This window comes from Pteronotus mesoamericanus, unplaced genomic scaffold, assembly GCF_021234165.1.
Source record: "Pteronotus mesoamericanus isolate MK-2021 breed Mesoamerican mustached bat unplaced genomic scaffold, CSHL_Meso_final scaffold_507, whole genome shotgun sequence".
Classification (NCBI taxonomy): domain Eukaryota; kingdom Metazoa; phylum Chordata; class Mammalia; order Chiroptera; family Mormoopidae; genus Pteronotus; species Pteronotus mesoamericanus.
Window position 1 is genome coordinate 1,410,598 of NW_026555319.1, and position 17,726 is coordinate 1,428,323.

The following is a 17,726-nucleotide window of genomic DNA, read 5'->3' on the forward strand; positions in this document are numbered from 1 at the left end:
ACCGGAACGCAGGCGCATCCCGCGCCCGCCGCTCTTTGCGCCGCTGCCTCAGCCTCTTCTGAGTGGGCGGGACCCTCGGCTCCGGCGCCCCAGCGCACCCCCCAGGGATGGGGATTCATCTGCTGCCTCCATCTCCTCACGCGCTCCGTTGGCACTCAGCGCGCTCGCTCGGCCGCCTGCACCAGAGCCCTCCAGCCGAGCCCCCCTGCTGAGCCCTGCAAAGGAAGGAAGAGGGGAAGTAGGGAAAACTGACCCCGGCCGCCGGGCTCGCGATGCGCTCCAGCGAGGTCTCAGAGGCGCCCCGTGTCCTGGCGGTCGCTGGAGCCGCACGCTCTGGGCTTCCAAGGCTGGCAAAGAGGCCCGAGACAAGGAGCGGGTTTTTCTAACTTCTGGAACGCGAACGATCCTCTTCAAAGGGAGTCAGAGTCAGCTGTGGGCTTTCGTTAAACCCGCGGACGCCACGTGCCCCGGGCCCACGCGGGGAAGAGTTTCCTCCCTCCCAGGTGGACGTCGGGGCCGGCAAGGACTCCGACCCCGACCTGGACATAATGTTTGTTCAAGGACCGGCGGGTGGGGACTCGCTGCCATTGGCCAATTCAACATTTCTTTTGCTGCCGTTTAGGAGGAAAGATAAAGCTTCGGAATGGGGGTTCCAGCAGTGCTGTGACAGCCTCTCGCTGCTCCGTCCCCGCTGCCCCCCTTCCCGTGGCCCACGCCCACAGGCTCGGGGGCGCAGGCCCGCCGCCGGGTCGTGGAGGGTTTTGAACCCCCGCCTGCCCGCGCTTCACGGTGTCTTGGCGCAAGCTGCTGCCTCTCTCTGACCTTCCTCTAAATCTACGCTGCCCGCGCAGGCGGGGAGGGTCCAGCCGCCGCCTCCACGGAGCCTTCCGGTCCCGCACCCAGACATCCGCGTCTCCCTCTGGACTCGTATGGCCTGGTGGGTCAGGGCAGGCGCCCGGTTAACTCTGGGTCCAGGTCACTCAGCCTCACCCACCGGACGCGTTGAAGTTCCTGGCAGGCGGGCCCTCTGCTTTGCCATCCTTCCCCTCCCCTGCGCCCGCCCCGCCCGCTTACAGGGGCAGAGGCGAGTCTCACCTGAGGGAGTGAGGCTGCGAGACAGGGACTCCTGAGCCAAGAGAAGGGGTGTCCACAGGCCGCTTTAACCGGCTGAGCGCCGGCCCCGGCCTGCTGACCTGGCCCCTCCCCCCACCCAACGGCGCTCTCTTCTTCGCCCAGACAATTTCAGGGGAGAGGGCTCCGACCCCACCCTCCCAGACATGGGGGCTCAGCTGATCCCGCGACCCCCAGGTGACAAAGGGAGAGCCGGGGGTCAGCCTCTGAGAATCCAGAGGTCGCGCGTGCGGCCTAAGGACTGTTCACCGCAAAGGCGGAACGCTCCCGAGCGTCCCCGAGGGAGGACGATGCGGGTGTACAGCGCACTTTTCCCAAAGAAGAGTAAATAAGAAAACAATACGAAGAAATAAACAAAACGATGTAATAAAAAAACAAAAAAGAAACAAACATTGAAATAACAAAGCAAAAGAACCAAAACGGAAGAGAAAGAGAAAGCTCGCCTTATTCCGAGCATCTGATTCCGGAGTGGCTGTGGTTTCCATCGTGTCTGATTTATTTTACAACCCCATAAGTTGTAGCTCAACGGTGGCGATGCACAGCAGTCTTGCCAGCAGACATGCAAATGAGCGGCGCCCAGGGGAGGGGCAGTCGACCCCCCTCCTCACCCAGGTGGAAAGAGCTTTCGCCTTTGTGTACATGAGGGACGTCTCTGCTTTCTCAACTCTCCTCTGAATGGCTATAACATTTTCCAGGCTCCCTCATTAATCACAGGTTAACTAAAATTTTTGACACGTTCGTTTTTTATAAGAGAGCCATGATTTTACCGGTTTTTCTGGATTTTGGAAAATTATCCTGTAACAAAGTAAAAGCTGGTCAAAGTCATCACTCCATTAATAATAATAATAATAATAATAATAATAATGTCACAGCGCAGGCCTATCCACGCTGCAAAGAAAGGACACCATGAGGAAGTGCGTCCGCTGAAAGCGAGGGCTATGTGCGCGAGAAGCTTCCTTCGCTCTGCCCTTCGTCACAGCGTACAGGGAAGTCACTGTTTCTCTGAACGAAAGAGCCACACCTGGCAGCCTGCATCTGCCACGGGGGCCACACGCCTCCCCCTGCCTGTCCCACCCGGGACACACACAAGGCGCCATCTTGGGAGCGTGAGGAAGGGGCCCCCGTGCCGGGGATTGTGGAGCCGGAAGGGAGAAGCAGCCCGGGTCCCCAGGGTCTCTGCGGAGCCACCACGCGAGCCTGGCACTCGCCCCAGCCTCTGAGCTTTACGCCGCCTGCGTCCGTGAGGGCAGCAAAGGCACAGAAATGAGGAGAAAACGGGCCAGGTCTGGATGGGAGTCGAACCCAAGACTCATTCATCAGAGCGGTCCTTCCCGACAGGCACGTCAAGGCAAGATTTGTGAAGGCCGGCGCGTGCGCTCGGGGTGGTTAATTACTTGACAACTGAAAGCGCGTCCCCAGTGGCTGAGCTCCAGGGAAACGTCCGATTGTGTCCTGCGTCTTTTCGCGGCGTGACAACCTTGGCGTGAGCCTGCGAGCCTGCTTCCGTCCTTGCCTTTCTTCCTTCCCTGCTCCCACTCCCCGTCGGTTCCGCGCGGCTTGCCAGGGCGCGGGGACCCCGGCCGCCCCCGCCCCCGCTGTGTGCTTTTCCCGTTCCCCCCTAACGTGGCCGGAGTTTACTCTTCATCGTCGTCGTCACTTTATTGTAACGGCACAATAAAATCACCGGAGCGGATCGAAGGAGAAGGAACCTGGGGGGCTGGGAGGTCAGAACGGCCTCAATGCCCCTGAAGCCGGCCTCTGATTTTGGTTACTTTTTCTCTTTTTGTCATTCATGGTTTTGGCACAGGACGCCGTGCAATCAAAGTTCTATTTGAGGCAGCTGTGTAAGCAATCCCCGCTGAACCGGAGACAATGAAAAATTAATCCAAGCCCAGTGCAACTAAGTTTTCACAGGAAAAGAAGTGGAACCCCTGAATCTTATCACCCTCAACAGCTGTTTGCTGACTGTCTTGATTCACCCAATTACCTGTTGCGTTTCACCAGCCTCTGCACGGGCAGCTTCAGGCTCCCGCTGTCTTGGCACCACCTGGCTAACTAAAAGCCGACGGTGTGAATGGACCGTGGACACGGTGCTTTGGTGCCGCCCCCCATCCCCGCCGCCCTTCCTGCACCCATCGCTCCTCGGGCGGGAGCCCTCTGTTCCCTCGACGTGTGTCCTTTAGGAACGCACACCGCCCTGGGGAGGCGGCGCAAGCGTGTTCTCTCTTCACCCTGTTTAAGGGCCCAGCAGTGCTTTTAACATCTGTGTGTGTACAGCGCGAAAGCCACCCTCAGACCCGGTTTTGCTGCAGAGAGGGGGCTGCCAAGGAGTCAGGCCCCTGTGCCCCCCCGACCGCAGTTCTGGCCACATGCCAGTCGTACCCGCGCCCAGGGACCCGGAGGAGGGATGGGGGCGGGCCGCACTGGGCGCTGCCGGCCTAAAACACAGAGCCTGGCTTCCCCAGGGGCACCAGGGCCACTGAGGGCCCAGGAGGTGACGCACAAGGACGCGTTTGCACTTGAGGGCGACCTCACGTGGTGGGAGATCCAACCCCCTTTTGGAGATAAGGGCGCGGGGGCTCGGGGAGGTTACGCGTCTCCCCCAGGCTGCGCTGCAGGCAAGCAGCGGAGCGGATTCCAAATGGCAGATCCTTCTCGCTCAACCACTTGGGGTTATTGCAAGAATCAGAGGTCACTGGGCTAGATGGGCACCTCCACACGGATGCCCATGTGGAGAGGCGGGCGCAGCTGCGGCTGTGGCGGGCTCAGAGCCCTGTTGGACCGCACGGGGCTCTAGGCTGGCTTGGGGAGCCCTCCTAACCAGCTCTGGGGCCAGGCTGGGAGTAACAAGAATCACACAGTACCGTTGAGCGAGCCTTACTAAGGAACAGCCACGGTGCTCGGAGGTTACAACGGACTTGCTGGTCGCCCCACGGTCCGACGGCCGCACCGTCTCTCAGACGAGAGGCGGAGGTCTGGGGTGACTCCCACCGCGGCGCAGGGCCGGGATTCAGGCCCAGCCTGGCCCTGACGGACCCGCGGCAGCCGCTCGGCAGGGAGCGGTGTCTGGCTTTCATGCCGTTCCTGCCGCCGTTGCGGGGAGCAACGGGAAGCTCCTGCTTGAGGCAGCATGGCCTTGCGCCTCAGCCCCGCCGCACTGGCCAGCTCCCCGGGCCCTCCCGGATCCTGCTCACGCGTTTGAAATGTTTGAAGGCCCTGCCCAGTGTCGCCTTTGCCCTTGAGCCCGCTCCTTCCTATCGGGGGGACGTCCCACCAGACGGGGCTTCAGGGACCTCGGAGCCTTCGACTCCGCTGGCCGATGACCGAAAACTCTTCCAGACCAGAGCGCCCGCCCTTCCTGGTCTCCTGCCTCCACCTTGGCTTTCCTTTCGCCTTTATTCTCCAGTGTTTCAAATGCCTACTTGGGTCAGAGAGGACCTGCTGGGCCTGTTTTCCAGCACGCCCTTCTAGCTTGGGACCCGACTAATTAGGATGAGTAATGACCCTTTCCAGCTTCCCTTGCAGCTAGGGGCGACCACGGGCGTGCGTTCTGTCCGTGGGATGGGATGGGAAGGACCTGTGCAGCTTCTGGGTCCTGCCTTCAAAAGAGGCCTGGGCTGGCTCTCCACGTCCCCCTGGTCCCTCGTTATGGGCTGGAAGTTATGCCGGTGACGAGCCATCCCGGCCTCTGTCCACCACAGCAGCGTCTTCGGGTATTGCAATGATAGACTGGGAAGAGTCTGGGCCCCCTGCCTCTGAGAGCGGACCTGCCTCACAATCTCACACATGAAACAAAACAGAAACGGACTTCTTTCTTGCTGAATCAGCGAGTGGCCGGGGGGTGAGGGGGGGAGGGGGCAGTCGCAGCAGCTGACCCTGTCACCCAGACCAACGCACACCTCCCTGGTGACCGCTGCGGCTCCCAGAGAGTAACTGGCTTCTGTCTGTCCCCCACAGAGACGTGGAGTGGCACCCTCCGCCAGAGAGCCAGCCGTGTAGTCAGGGGAGACTTGCCTCCTGCACCCTTCACTGAAGCGTCCGCACTTCCGCCCAGGGTGGAAAATTACAGGCATGATGGATGAGACGTCTTTGCCACTTAGCCGGCCTAGTTTACACACCGCTGCTGAGAAAATACCGCTCCGAGATGGGACAAGCGAGGAATAATAAGGACCACTTATGAAGAATTAATGTGATGTGCAAAACGGGAAGAAAAGCGTTATTAGGTTACCCAGGAAAGGCTCGCAGGACAGCCCACGGAACAGCCTGTCACCGTGTCTTGGAGGAGAGCAGCCGGTGAGTTCGAGGACTAATTTAAAGTTATTAGAATAATCCCTCTGTGCCCAGAGGCTGCCTCTTTGCTATGCCCCTTTTTAAACATTCCCTAGTAAGTGCTGCTGTGATTTCTAGTGGACAAAACCCTCGAGGATTTTGCCAAGCAGCGAGTGGCGCTGTCCTGCAAGATGTTTGGGGCCCCTCGGCGGCTGGAGGCTGTGGGAGGAGGGGGCGGGGCCTCTGGTCTTGCGGAGACGCAGGGGGGGGGGTGCGGGACAGAGGCAGCGGGCAGGAGGCGCCGCTGTCCTTGTTCTGGGCCGCGCCAGTCTGATTTGCTGCGTGTATCTGGTGGGCACGGCCCCCCACTGTGCTCTGCATGGTCACCGGAGTGTGGCTGACACAGGGGCGGGTGGGCCACCGTCCTGCCTGAAATACTTTCGAGGCTTCTCATTGTCCTTCAGAGAAAGACAGAAACACTTCTCCGTGGCCGGGCACCCACGGCCCCGCCCCCGTCCACCTGCCCGCGGGGGCGCCTGGCGGCTGCTGCCAGGCTCAAACCAGGGGAGTGCGGGCAGCCCTCAGGCCCCCAGAGAGGAGGAACCGGGCTTCTGACACGTGTGGGCAGCAAACCACCTCCTGTGTGACAGAAAGGTCTCCATCCAAGGGCAAACCGATGGCTTCCGGGAAGGGAGCTGGGTGAGCGGGGGGCAGGCCCTGTTGTCTGCATTTTGAGTTCAGAACGGTGTGAATGCATTACTTCCCCTCCCCGCTCACAAAAATAAATAGGAGTAAGGAAACATCAAAGCAGAAAGGAAAACTGTGCCTTAGCGAAGTGACAAATGACAACACACCTTAGACCTCTCGGGTTGACATATCCATCGTCAAAGCAAGAATGACTGAGCCCCGGGGCAAAAGCAGGTCTTAGCCGAAAGAGTGCCGGTGGGTGTCGGGGCCCCTGCCACGCTGGGTCCCCCGCAGGCCGTCGGAAGGGGAAGATGTGCCCAAGGAAGCGCGTGGTCCGGACAGCCAGAGCACCCCGTGCGCAGACGCGCCACGCACGTCCCTTCTCCCTGGAGGCCTCAGAGGAGGCACAGACGCCGATGTGGGCGGACCCGTGTGGACGTCTCCGGAAGACATGCCGCAGGATGTCAGCGCAAAGCCGCCTGCTGTGGACTGAACTGTGGACTGGCCCCAGCCCGTCCCCCAGACCCACGCGTTGACGCCCTAGCCCCAGTGTGGCTGCCTGGAGCAGGGCTTTTCAGGAAATCACCGAGGAACGATGAGCGCCTCCCCCTGGGGTCCCACGCAACCTGAGGACCGGCGTCTGTCTGAGAAGAGGAGGAGACGCCAGCGCAGGCGCGCTCTTTTCTAATGGACACAGAGTCGAAGCCTCGTGAGGGCGGAGAGCAAAGGCCAAGGGGGTCACCCCCCCAGACCCGCCCTGCTGGCCCCTCGGTCTGATCCAGGACCCCAGCCTCGGAGCCGGAGGAGACCAAACGCCTGCTGCATAAGCCCCAGCTGGTGGCGCTTTGCCACCGCTGCCTGGCCTGACTCACGTGCCCGGCCGCGCCCGGAAGCCGTCCAGGGGCCGGCGGGGGAGGGGGAGGGCTCCGGGGGGCCTGGGCGGAGCAGTGCTCCCACGCTGCGCAGCCCCTCGGCCATGTTTCCTCTTATGGCCAGAATAGGCCTGAACCATGTCCCCGCTCTAATCATCGAGAATAATTATCTGAAATAGCTCTTCCAGTTTTGTACTTAGCGTAATGTACATTAGAAAATAATAAAAGTACCCTAAATGCATAATTTCGAAGAGATTATTACTAAAAATGAAGGTGAATTTTTAAAAGCCAGAGCTATTTAAAGCTGATTTCAAGGAAACTTGTCAGCAAGTAGCGGTCCCGGCGCGGCGGTGGGGGGGCAGGCATGATTCGGGGCGCGTTTCCGCCGGTGGCCTGATACTGCCTGCTTCTCACTTTCCACAGCCTTCCAGCGACGCCCTTCGGAGAAGCCCCTCCCGCTCACGGAGCCGGGCCGCCCGCTCAGCGCAGCCGTGAACGCTCGCCTGCGCGGGCATGTCATAATCGACCAGCCCGAGGTAAACGAAAGGCACACGGGTTGGGAGATTGGGGCGGGGGGCAAACAGCCCAGGAAGTGCCAGTGTGCACCGCTGGTCACTAACACAGGCCCCTGAGGTCCTAGGCAAGAGCCAGGCGAGCCCTCCGGGGTGCGGAAGGGCGCGCAGGGTGAGGCAGGCCGTGGCGAAGGGCTCCGGAGAGCTCCCAGCCACCCCCACCTGCCGGTAGTTGCCGGTCCGGGCCGGCCCCTGCAAGCCCCTCCCCTTGCGTGCGGCCCAGGCTCGCTCCTACCGGAGGGGACGCAGCCAGTGTCCGGAGCCACGAGCAAGGGTCGGTTCCACAACCTCGCCGCTTCCACGTGCAGGCACCCCCCGACCCCTGGTTCTCCGCACACGCGTGCCCGGGCGGCAGAGGACGCCTGGCAAGAAACAGGAAATCGAGGCCCTCGGCGCGGCAGCCGAGTGCTGCCAAGGAGCCCATGAACTTGGAAGTCCACCCCTCCCCAGCGGGGCCTCCCGCGAGCCCCCAGGTCCTGGTCGACGCCTCACCTGCAGCCTGGAATGGCCCCCCACTGAGGGGTGCCGGTGGATCCCCGACCCCCGAGACCGGGAGATAATAAGCGTGTGTTATGTTGAACTTCTGAGTTGAGGGGTAATTTGTTACACAGCAGTAGGTAACAGGTACTCTTGGCTCCTGCTCTATAGGCAGGAGGGAGTCAGTCCGCCTGTCCCGGGGAACCGGCGCCGTCTGTGCGGCAGGAAAGCCCCCGGGCCAGGATTGGGGTTCCTGGAGGACAGAGCCTGGCTCTGATTCAGTGGTTGTCTCTGCCTGGCAGAGAGCACAGCACTCCCCTGTAGGAGGCAGCAAGGTTTTCTGAAGATCCCCGCGAGCAAGGCAGTGAGCGGGGCACGCACGCGTGGTGTGCCGACCAGGCTCTCCCTCAATACACGAAAGCTCTGGCCTGGGGCGCTTGCCAATTCCTGTGGTGTAAATCCTGCCCCGGGGGCCGATTTCACTGATGAGGAGCCGGGAACAGACAGGCACAACCTAACAGGCTCTCGTGGTGGCTCTGAGCCAGCGTCAGCACAGCCTGATGCTGCTCTGCTCTGTCCCCTCCTCTCCTGCGAAGGTGGACGTTAGCTGCAGAGACCTGGCGCTAAGGCACATAGGCAGAGGGTGGCCAGGCCCGCCCCCCGCCCCTGCGGGCCGTGACTCGGACCCGCGGTGGCCAGCAATTCTGGGGTTAAGATGGAGGAAACACAAGCATCGGACCACGGCTCTCTCTGCCGAGACACGTGGCGCACCTGGGGGCAGCCACCGGGAGTGTTGACATCCTCCAAAAACACAGCTGCGCCCAAGGCAGTGTCTGGAAAGCTCAGAGCAAATGGGTGGCCAAGGGGACTGTTCAGGGCTTATTAGCAAAGCGTCCTCCGTCCCTGGGAGACACCTTCTGGAAGTGACATGAGGAACTATTGACATACGGAAACTCACCGTCTGTTAATTTACATGTTCTCTTTTATTTGCAAACCCCCCATGAATCGGGTGGGTTAATTAAACTTCATGTGCATCTGACACCGGAGATTAATTGGGGGTCGATCTCTGTCGCACAGAAAGGGACCGGGTGTGCCTTGCTCTCTGGCCGTTGATTGGGACACCCAGTTCCTGCCGCAGGGCGTCCTCACGGTGCCCGGGAGGTCCCGGAGGTGGAGGCTGGTTTGGGGCTAGGGGGCCGTTCGGGGCGCCAGGGGCTTGTCTGGCTGCGCAGGACGAGGGGGCGGAATCTTTCTCGGTGCCCGAGCAGCGTTCAGGTGAGGAAACGTGTACCCTGAAGGGCCAGTGTGTCCCCTGCGGCTAATCCCTTCAGGAAAACAACCCTACACACTATGAAACTTCCTGATTCTAAGAAGGCGCCTGGGGCAAAACGGAAAGTGGGCGAAGTTTATGTGGAAAGTAGTCTCCTGTCGCAGCGTCGATGCGGCTCAGACCTGAAACCTGCGTGAACGTCCAACGATGCAGACGCGGCTGTTCTCGCGACGCTGACGCTGCCCGGAGAAGGCCACGCAGCGTCGGAACCGTCCGGGGAGCGCTGAGTGTCAAGAGGAGGCGTGGGCCAGAGAAGCCAAATATAAGGAAGAGAATTTTAAACCTCTACGTAGACGATGATACGGAATTCGTGAAATGAACGACGCCCCTCCACGGCCGCCACGACGGCTGCTGTGTGCGCATGAAGCGTGGGAGGAGCCTGACCCAGCCCGGCAGCGGCGGCTGGCCCTTGGTGCGCAGACAGTGACATGTTGCTTCACGTCCCTGCCGCCCAAGGCTGTGCTTTCCTAACATTGTACAGCGAGCGCGCACTGCTTGCCGATGCGGGAGGCAACCGCGTGCACAGCCGTCTCCTTGTCTATGCAGAGGCCCCCACAGCCCGTCCCTACTCATCGCTGGCGCCGACTGTCACCTCCCGCCTTTACGTCCCCCGCCAGTGATGACGAGTCCAGCCCTGAGCACCAAGAACCCACGCGTGGCGAGCAAGCCGCCCGCCTCCGGCTCCTTAGGGAGGCCACCGGGAGGTGCCTTGGCACGCGTGTTGGCGAAGAGAACCTGTGAGCCTTGGCGAAGCAGAGTAGAACCCCGCTAACGCGTCTCTGGTCCAAAGCCGGGACCGCGGACCCTCTGCGCCGGGGCCCTGCCCCCTGCCTTTTGTAATCCTCACCCCAAAATCATCGTTCCATTGCTTTTAGAGAGAGAGGAAGGGGGAGGGAGAAACATTGATGAGTGGCCTTCCATACGCAGCTGGACCAGGGATCAAACCCACAACGCGGGCATGCGCCCTGAACCGGGAATCGAACCTGCAGCCTTTCGGCGTATGGGACGATGCTCCAACCCACGGAGCCACCCGGCCAGGGCCACGGGGGGCTGCCCTGGCGTGAGGGCTGAGGGGTAGCAGCTCTGCTAAGCAGCGGTGGATGTGAGTGTCAGCCCGGCCTCCTAGGTGGACACCGGGCCACGAGGACCCCGCGTGGCGGCCGCGGGGGCGGCGGTGCTTACCTGTCCTGTGCGCCGGGCCCCAGGCGCCGGCACACCACGGTGGCGGTGGCGTGCTTCCCGCCGTCTGCCAGCTCCTGCCGGACGTCCCACCGCTGGGGCTCGCTGGTCCGGGCGCCCAGGATGTTCACCCCCTTCTTCACCTTGGCTCTGTGGGGAGACGGGCGAGAGAGCCCAGGTTAGCGCCGGGCTTGCCACGGGGCCCGCGCAGCCGCCGCCCCAGCGGACCCTGCCTGCTCGCTCGCGCTCGGGGTCGGCCACCCTGGGACTGTGCTAGACGGTTTTCATCCACGAACACGCAGAGCTACCTGAGTCCTTCATTTACATGCGAAGCCACAGCTCAGGAGCGTAGCAGCTTAAAACACTCACCCGCACGCCCCCTGTCCTGCTAACCCCCCAGAGTGCGGGAGGCACGCCCTGGGGGCGGGTAAAAGGCGAGGCGTGGCTGAGCCGAGGACACTAGCGTGCAGGCGGGCGGGCGCTGTGAGGGAACCGTGGGAGGCAGGGAGAGGCCACCGCCCGCCTCGCACAGGCAGGCGTCCCGGGAGCCTCCACGTGACGGCGCGGACGCCAGTGGCTGCGTGCACACATTCTTTGCTCCCCGCCTCCAGGTCTCACGTTCAAAGGATTCGCGAACATACTTGCCCCCTTGGTCCCGGGAGACTAGGGTTTGCCGGAGGGACGAAGCTCAGAGACACCTCACCATGTGCAAGCCCCCACGGTCTCAGCATGGAAACCTTCATCTGTGCTGCCTGTGATAAATGTCACAAAATGTGACTTTGCTTGGAGCTGGGCTTTGCTGCATTTGGCCTTCGCGCGAGAGGGTCTGGCTCCCACTGGAGCTACTGGTGGTTCCCTGCCCTCGGTGGCTCACACACCCACGTGGATTCCGGTGGCCCTGTGCTGTGGCTGGGATCAGCTCTGCGTGGGATGGGACAGTGAGCCACCAAGATGCGTGAAAGGCGTTGATTTTAAATGCCGATTTTGTTAACGGGGTGTCTCCCTGCGTGACATCGGTGGACGTCCCCATCCACACTGAGGAACTAGCTATGGCAGGGATGTGGGGCCGGGACCAGAAGCTCCGCAGGGACAGGAAGCGCTACCCACAGCGGAGTCAGACGCCAACTGGCAGCGCTGGCGTCTGGGGCGGAGCCCGGGCAGTGGGCGAGGGGCAGGCAGCTCGCCTCTGCCCGGCAAGCTCGGTGGCCTCGGCGAAGTCGCTCGCTTGGCCTCTGCTCTCGCTGTCTGTCACCAGGGTGTGGCCTCAGGTTAGCGGCCCCGCAGCCGTGGGACCGCCGCCGCTGGTGGCCAGGGAGGCGATCGGGGTTCCCAGAGACGGCGGCGCGTGAAACGGACGCTGCCGCTTCGTTCGTCAGATCAGCTGGGCGGCGGCATCCCCGGCGAGCGCCGTGCCACGTGCGGGGCTGTGTCCCCACGGGACTCACGTGGGGGCCTCTGTGGGGGCACGTCCAGTCCAGTCTGGGGCACCCGGGCGGCTCACGCCCCCGCCCCGCATACGTGGAGCCGATGCTCCTGTCCGGCTTTCAGGGGTTAGAACCGCAAACCTTCCCCCGCTTTCCAAACGGCGCGTGCCGCAGGCGCACCGCGACGCGAGGCTGGGCCCTGAGGAAAATCAACGTTCAGTACACATCTCGAACACAGAAGCCGAATTTCCACCCTGCAAGCCATCGATCTTGGGGCCGGCTCTGATCCCCATGGGAAATGCTTTTTCCAGATGCTTCTCAAAGCCACCGAGCTTCCAGAAGCTGCCGGGATGGTCGCCGCGGGGCGGCGGCGGGGCCTGGCTCTGCTGACCGCCGACCCAGTGAGGCCGCCCCCGCGGAGGAGCTCAGCCTGACCCTCAGGATTCGCGCCCCGGGAAACAACACAAAGAGCTGCTAGCGTGGCTTGAACGGCAGTTTCCTCCGAGGTCACAGGCTGAACTCCCAACCCGCAGGACCTCAGCGGGGGACCTCCCACGGACAGAGGGCGTCAAGCTCAGGGTGGGTCCCCGTCCAGTGGGGCTGGTGTGGTCAGGTTCTCATGAGAGAACTGTCCCCTGCCACCATCGATTATTTTTGGGTCTGTACCCAGCAGCGGGACTGCTGGGACGTTCCATTTCCTTTCGCGTTTGCTTGACCAGCGTGCGCTGGGATCCTGCTGAGTGCCCTGCGTCTCCCACGTGGCGCCGAGGACACCTCCCACGTCACGGCAGCGGGGACAGCCGGACACTCCCACATGGAGCTGGCGCCCTCTTGGGTGCCTTCCTCAGCACCTTATTTTTGTTTCCTCAGAGCACAGATTACGAACTGAAGGGTCTTGCTGACGTTTTTGTTTATCTTTCATCTGCCTTCCCCTGAGCACAGGGGCCTGCCTGTCTAGGTCGCGGTTGTCCTTCCCGATGGAAAGGGGCGCCCACAGACGCGGCGGGGTGTGAGCAGGCGCGCCCTGGACGCTGCCGACACGGCGGCGCTCGTGGGGCTAAACGTCAGGAAGGAGCTGCCGAGTGTCCCGGGACGCGGTCCCCAGCAGCTGCTGGCTTGGGCTGGGGAGCAGCGACGGTTGGGCAGACACGCAAGTTGGGGGACGGGGGCGGGAAACGGGGAGGCTGTCAGCTACGAGTCCCCCACCGCGGCCCGTGGTCTCGCCGGCTGGCCAAGGACCCCAGGGCACCCCAGCCGGTCCCCCGTCTCTGGTCGCCTCCGCCTGTGAGGCCAGATGCCCTTCTGCCGCAGCGACAAGTCGAATCAGCGCTGATGCCGCCGCAGCACCGCGAGCCAGGGCCTTCCGGCCCACCGGGTCGGCAGAAGCGCAGAGCGGCAGCTCTTCTCGCTGAATTTGCTTTGGCCTGGAAAACAGTCACTTCTCACGAACTACAGCGCGTCTGTTAACACGTAACAAGCTTCTTCTGTTCATTTAAACGGATTGTTAGTACTAGTGACTGTAAAATTATTTTTGAAAATGATCAGTCTTGATCTCCGGTGCTATGTAAACCCCGGTGTGTAAAACCCCTACACACGGCTGCTTTTCGGGGTTCTCAGTAATTTTTAACTGCGTACAGAGGCTCCTCTCCAGTAAGGTCAAGAGCCAGTGGTCTCGATAGGCAAGGACAACCCGGCTGGTTCTCACACGCCTAGTGCTAGCGAGGCGGGCGGGAGGCAGGATGAGCAGACGGGGAAGGCAGGAGGGAGCCAGGCGCGGGCCGATCATGAACGTGGTCTGCCCACCGGGCCCATGCGCCGGGCCTCTCGGACAGCGAGGTCCGGCAGAAATGAAGCCGAAAGGGCGCGGCTGAGCGGCGCGGAGGAGGGGCCGGCAGGACCCGCGCCGGCCAGCGTGGCGCGTGGCAGGGAGGGGGACTGCGGTTGCGGACGCGGCTCGGGGCCGGAGGTGCGGAGAAACACCACGCCTAGGGGTGACGTGTCACAATGTTTCACAAAGGGCATCGCTGCGCAGCTGTGCATGATGAGAGCCTACCGACACACGCTCGTAACCCCGCCCAGAAGAGGGGCGGGGCTGTCGGCCACGGCTGGGTGCTCAGCGCGGGGTCCGGTTCTGTCCGCCGGGGACCCGCGTGCTTCCGAGGGACAGCGCCTCCGTCTCCCGCAGTCCGAGGGCGCGGCGTCGCTGGGGCAGGGGGCGGGAGGCTGCGCACGGGACGGTCCTGGGGCCGGCAGAGCTGGCACGGGGGTCTTCCTCTTCCTTCGCGTCTAGGCCGTTGCTGCTGCACCTTGCAGGGTGAAGGCAAACAGCTCCGGACCAAGATCGGAGGCTCCCAGGGGCTTTGCACGTCGGTCTCATGAACTGCAGCCCCGTTACTGCACTTTTTGCACAAATAAACCAGAGGCTCCGGAAACACAGTCTGTATCCGCCCGGGGCCCGGGAAGGGCAGCGCTGAGCTCCAGAGCCTTCCGCCGGCCTTTGTTTGCGCCACGGAAGGCGGCAGTTCTCACGGCAGAGGAGAGGCGGGGGCTCCCCGGGCGGCGCCCGCGCGAGGACCTCGGGCTGCGCTGCAGGGCTGCCCGGCGACGCTCCCGAGGCAACGAGCCCTGAGGGCCCAGGCGCACAACGGGCTCCCTGGGCCTCGCGGCCACGCTCGCGGGCGGCGGACGTGCCCCTCGGAGCCTGTCGGCGGGGCCTGTCCCCCCACCCCGGCCCCACGTCACACAAAGCGGCGCGTAAACCTTTCAGTCCCCAAAAGGCCAGCTCCGCTCTGACTCATCCAGACTCCAAGATCCGGATCCCATTTCCATAAAACCGCCTTTGCCGTAGGACAGACACAGTTGCAGGGTCCACTGTGGGACACGTTATCAACAAGTGTGCCAAGCCTCCATCGATGTCCCCCGCTTTTTATGATGAGAAGCTGCACCACGCAGAGGCATTAAAGGTATTGTACAGTGACCGATCACGTCCTGCCACTTCTGCCGTGAACAGTTCATTACACGTCACCGGATCTCCTTCCGCCTACCCACCGCTCTACCATCCAAAGGCTGACCGTATTTTGGGGTACATTTCTAGGTGTTACAGCGCAATTCGCCCTGAAATAAGCAAGCGTGCAAGTGCCTCGCTTGCTGAGGGCACAAATAGTCGCAGTAACATGTGTGTTCACCTGGGAAATTCTAGCTGCTATTGGGTAACAGAGCAGGACCAGCACCCCAGAAAGCTGCCTCAGGCCCCGCCTTGGTTACTCTCCACCCTGCAGCCCCAGAAACATCGAGTGTCCTGAGTTTTTAAAACCTAGATCGGGTTGGCCGCTCGGGAAGTTTCAATACCTGACATCACACAGTGTGTAGTCTTTCCGGAGGACACCTTTCTCTGGGCAGAAAGCACCTGAGATCCCTCCACGAGGCGGCACACACCCGTCGTCCGCTCCTTGCGTTGCTGAGGGGGTTCCACCGTGCGGACGTACCACAGTTTGTTTATCCATTCTGTGGGTGGACATGTTAGCTATTTCTGGCCTGGCACCATTACGCATAGCGCTACCATAAACATTTTAATCAAGTCCTTTTTGTGGATATCTTAGTGCTGTAATGGGCTGTGCTTTTTAAAATATACACCAATTAAAGACACTTTGAACTGCAAATGAAAGGAACCTGGATCAAAGGTGGGTAGGGAGTCCCACTGTTAATTCTGCTGCTCAGTGTTTCAGCACTGACTTAAATACTCTGACTTAAATACTCATGGTCACAAAAAGGCTGCCAAAGCTCCTGATATCACATCCTCACATTGCCGAGTGCAAATGCAGGTGGAAGTGCTGGAGAACTGGCAATTCCAGGGAGGGATCTCTTTGTGCCTCTCTCTAATACACTCCCCAGGTGGCACTTATACATTTAAATGATGAGAAGAGGGACACACGGCTACATCCATCACGCGAGGGAGACAATGGTCGGTAGGGGCTGTGGGTTCGCTGATCAACGAAGTCGCCCATGGACGTTTACCCCGTTCGGATGAAGAATTGTCCGGCATTCGAGCCGTATTCTCGGGAGGCTGGCCCAGCTCTGCGGTGCCTGTGCCCCGACTGCCGCAGCTGCACAGACGGGCTGCCAGGCTGTCCCACTCGGGCAATTCTTACCCTGTGTTTCATCTGCAGAGCCCCGGGACCAGCGGCTGCCTGCCCGCGCTGCAGACACATTTACCTCCTTCATCTGTGCGTTGCTGGGGCTCCTGCTCCACACTGTGGGCCGGGTGCCTTCGCGGGCTGCGATCGGCGCCCCCCGCCTCCCCGCGCCTGGCACGGCTGCGCCGAACGCGGTCACCTGCGACGAGGCGCCAGCGTTCACTCGGCGATCACAACGAGGCGTGAAGCGAGTCCTGAGTCCTGGGTTTCATTAGGGTCCCTGCCCGCTGCTCCTGGTGCTCTTTGTCGTATCAACGCCCGACACACAGATCTGTCCTCTGGACAGGAGACGTGGCACTGGGGCCAGTCACGCCTTTGCAAAGCCTGAGATCTAAGTGAACTGTTCGGTCTGCTGTGGCCTGGAGGTGCGCAAATCGACACAAGACGAGAGGATGAAATGAGCGCAGGGGCCCTGTGTCCGGTGTGGACGGGCGGCTCGCTCTCTCTGCGACTCGGTTTCCTCGACGTGGAACGGGGAGGACAGCCGAGCGCGCCAGCGACTGCAGGAAGGCCCCGTCGGAGCATATGGAAGGTACTCAGACGCAGGAAACACCATATGAGACACAGCTTGTTGAACATAAAGAGAAACAGGTTTTCCCATAATTACAGCTTGGGTTTGTTTTTTTTGTGAGCTCTCCAATTACAAAGTCTTTCCATAAACATTTCTGGTGCCCGGATGGCAGGGGCCTCAACGGGGGGCGGCCCGCCCTCTCACATTAACGAAGCCACTCCTGCTGGCTTGGCAGGAAAGGGACTTGGCTCCTTTGCGGCCTCGGTCATCACTCGGCCTGAGCGGCACCGGGGCTGAAAACATCAGCAGAGCCAGAGCGACCCTCAGCCACCCAAAGGCAGTGCCGCCACGCCCGCGGTGTCTCGTGCTCCCGGCCAGGCTGGCCCGCCTGCTGCGCATCCTTGGAGGTGGCTTCGCCTCCATCGCCGGTCGGCGACCTGGAAGGAGGGCGTCTGGGCCGGCCTGCGTCCCCGCTGTCCACCGCTGGCCGTCAGGAGCACGTGGGCTCCGCCCGGGGCAGGGGGGCAGGAATCCATTCAACGGAAGCAAAGGCCCTCCCAGCCCCGAGACAATTCCTGGCGAAAAGAAAGTTCTACTTCCTGTTGTCGCACCTGTGGTCTTTGCTCACCAGCGTCTCCCTCCGTCTCCAAGGAGGGCAAGTCCCCCTCTGACTGGCAGAGTCGCGGCTGTGCCCGAAGCGCTAGGACACCGCCCCCCTCGGCTGGCCCGGGCCCACGGCGTCCTCACCGAGCTGCCGACCGGGAGGCCGCCCCTTCTCCGTGGCGGGGCAGAGCGGAGCGGTTCAGGCCAGCTGTCTGCCTTCTTGCCCGGGGCGGGCGTCACTCTGAACATAGGAACCGACGTGATTTTCACGCCGGGGTAGCCTGCCTCCTGACCTGCCCCCACAGCTGGTTTGGGAGGACGGGGTGGGGGTCATTCGGGAGTCACGCTTCCCACCAAGCGCCCGCCATCTCGCGGCCTTCCCGCTCGCTGTCTCCTGGGCCGGGACTGTGTCCTCCGCGAGCAGGCGGCGGTGTCCCTCCACGCACGTAGGTAGGTCTCTACACAGACGCCACCTCCT

At 61.9% G+C, this 17,726-nt stretch overlaps 1 protein-coding gene across 1 annotated transcript in view; it reads right to left on the minus strand.

Annotated features, from left to right (window-relative positions):
• The window catches only part of TMEM132C (transmembrane protein 132C), a 153,887-nt gene that overhangs the window by 41,221 nt on the left and 94,940 nt on the right, over positions 1-17,726 (minus strand). Inside the window, exon 3 of the mRNA XM_054593919.1 lies at positions 10,521-10,667. Within this exon, the coding sequence (XP_054449894.1) occupies positions 10,521-10,667 (147 nt within the window). The remainder of the gene's footprint in view (positions 1-10,520; positions 10,668-17,726) is intronic.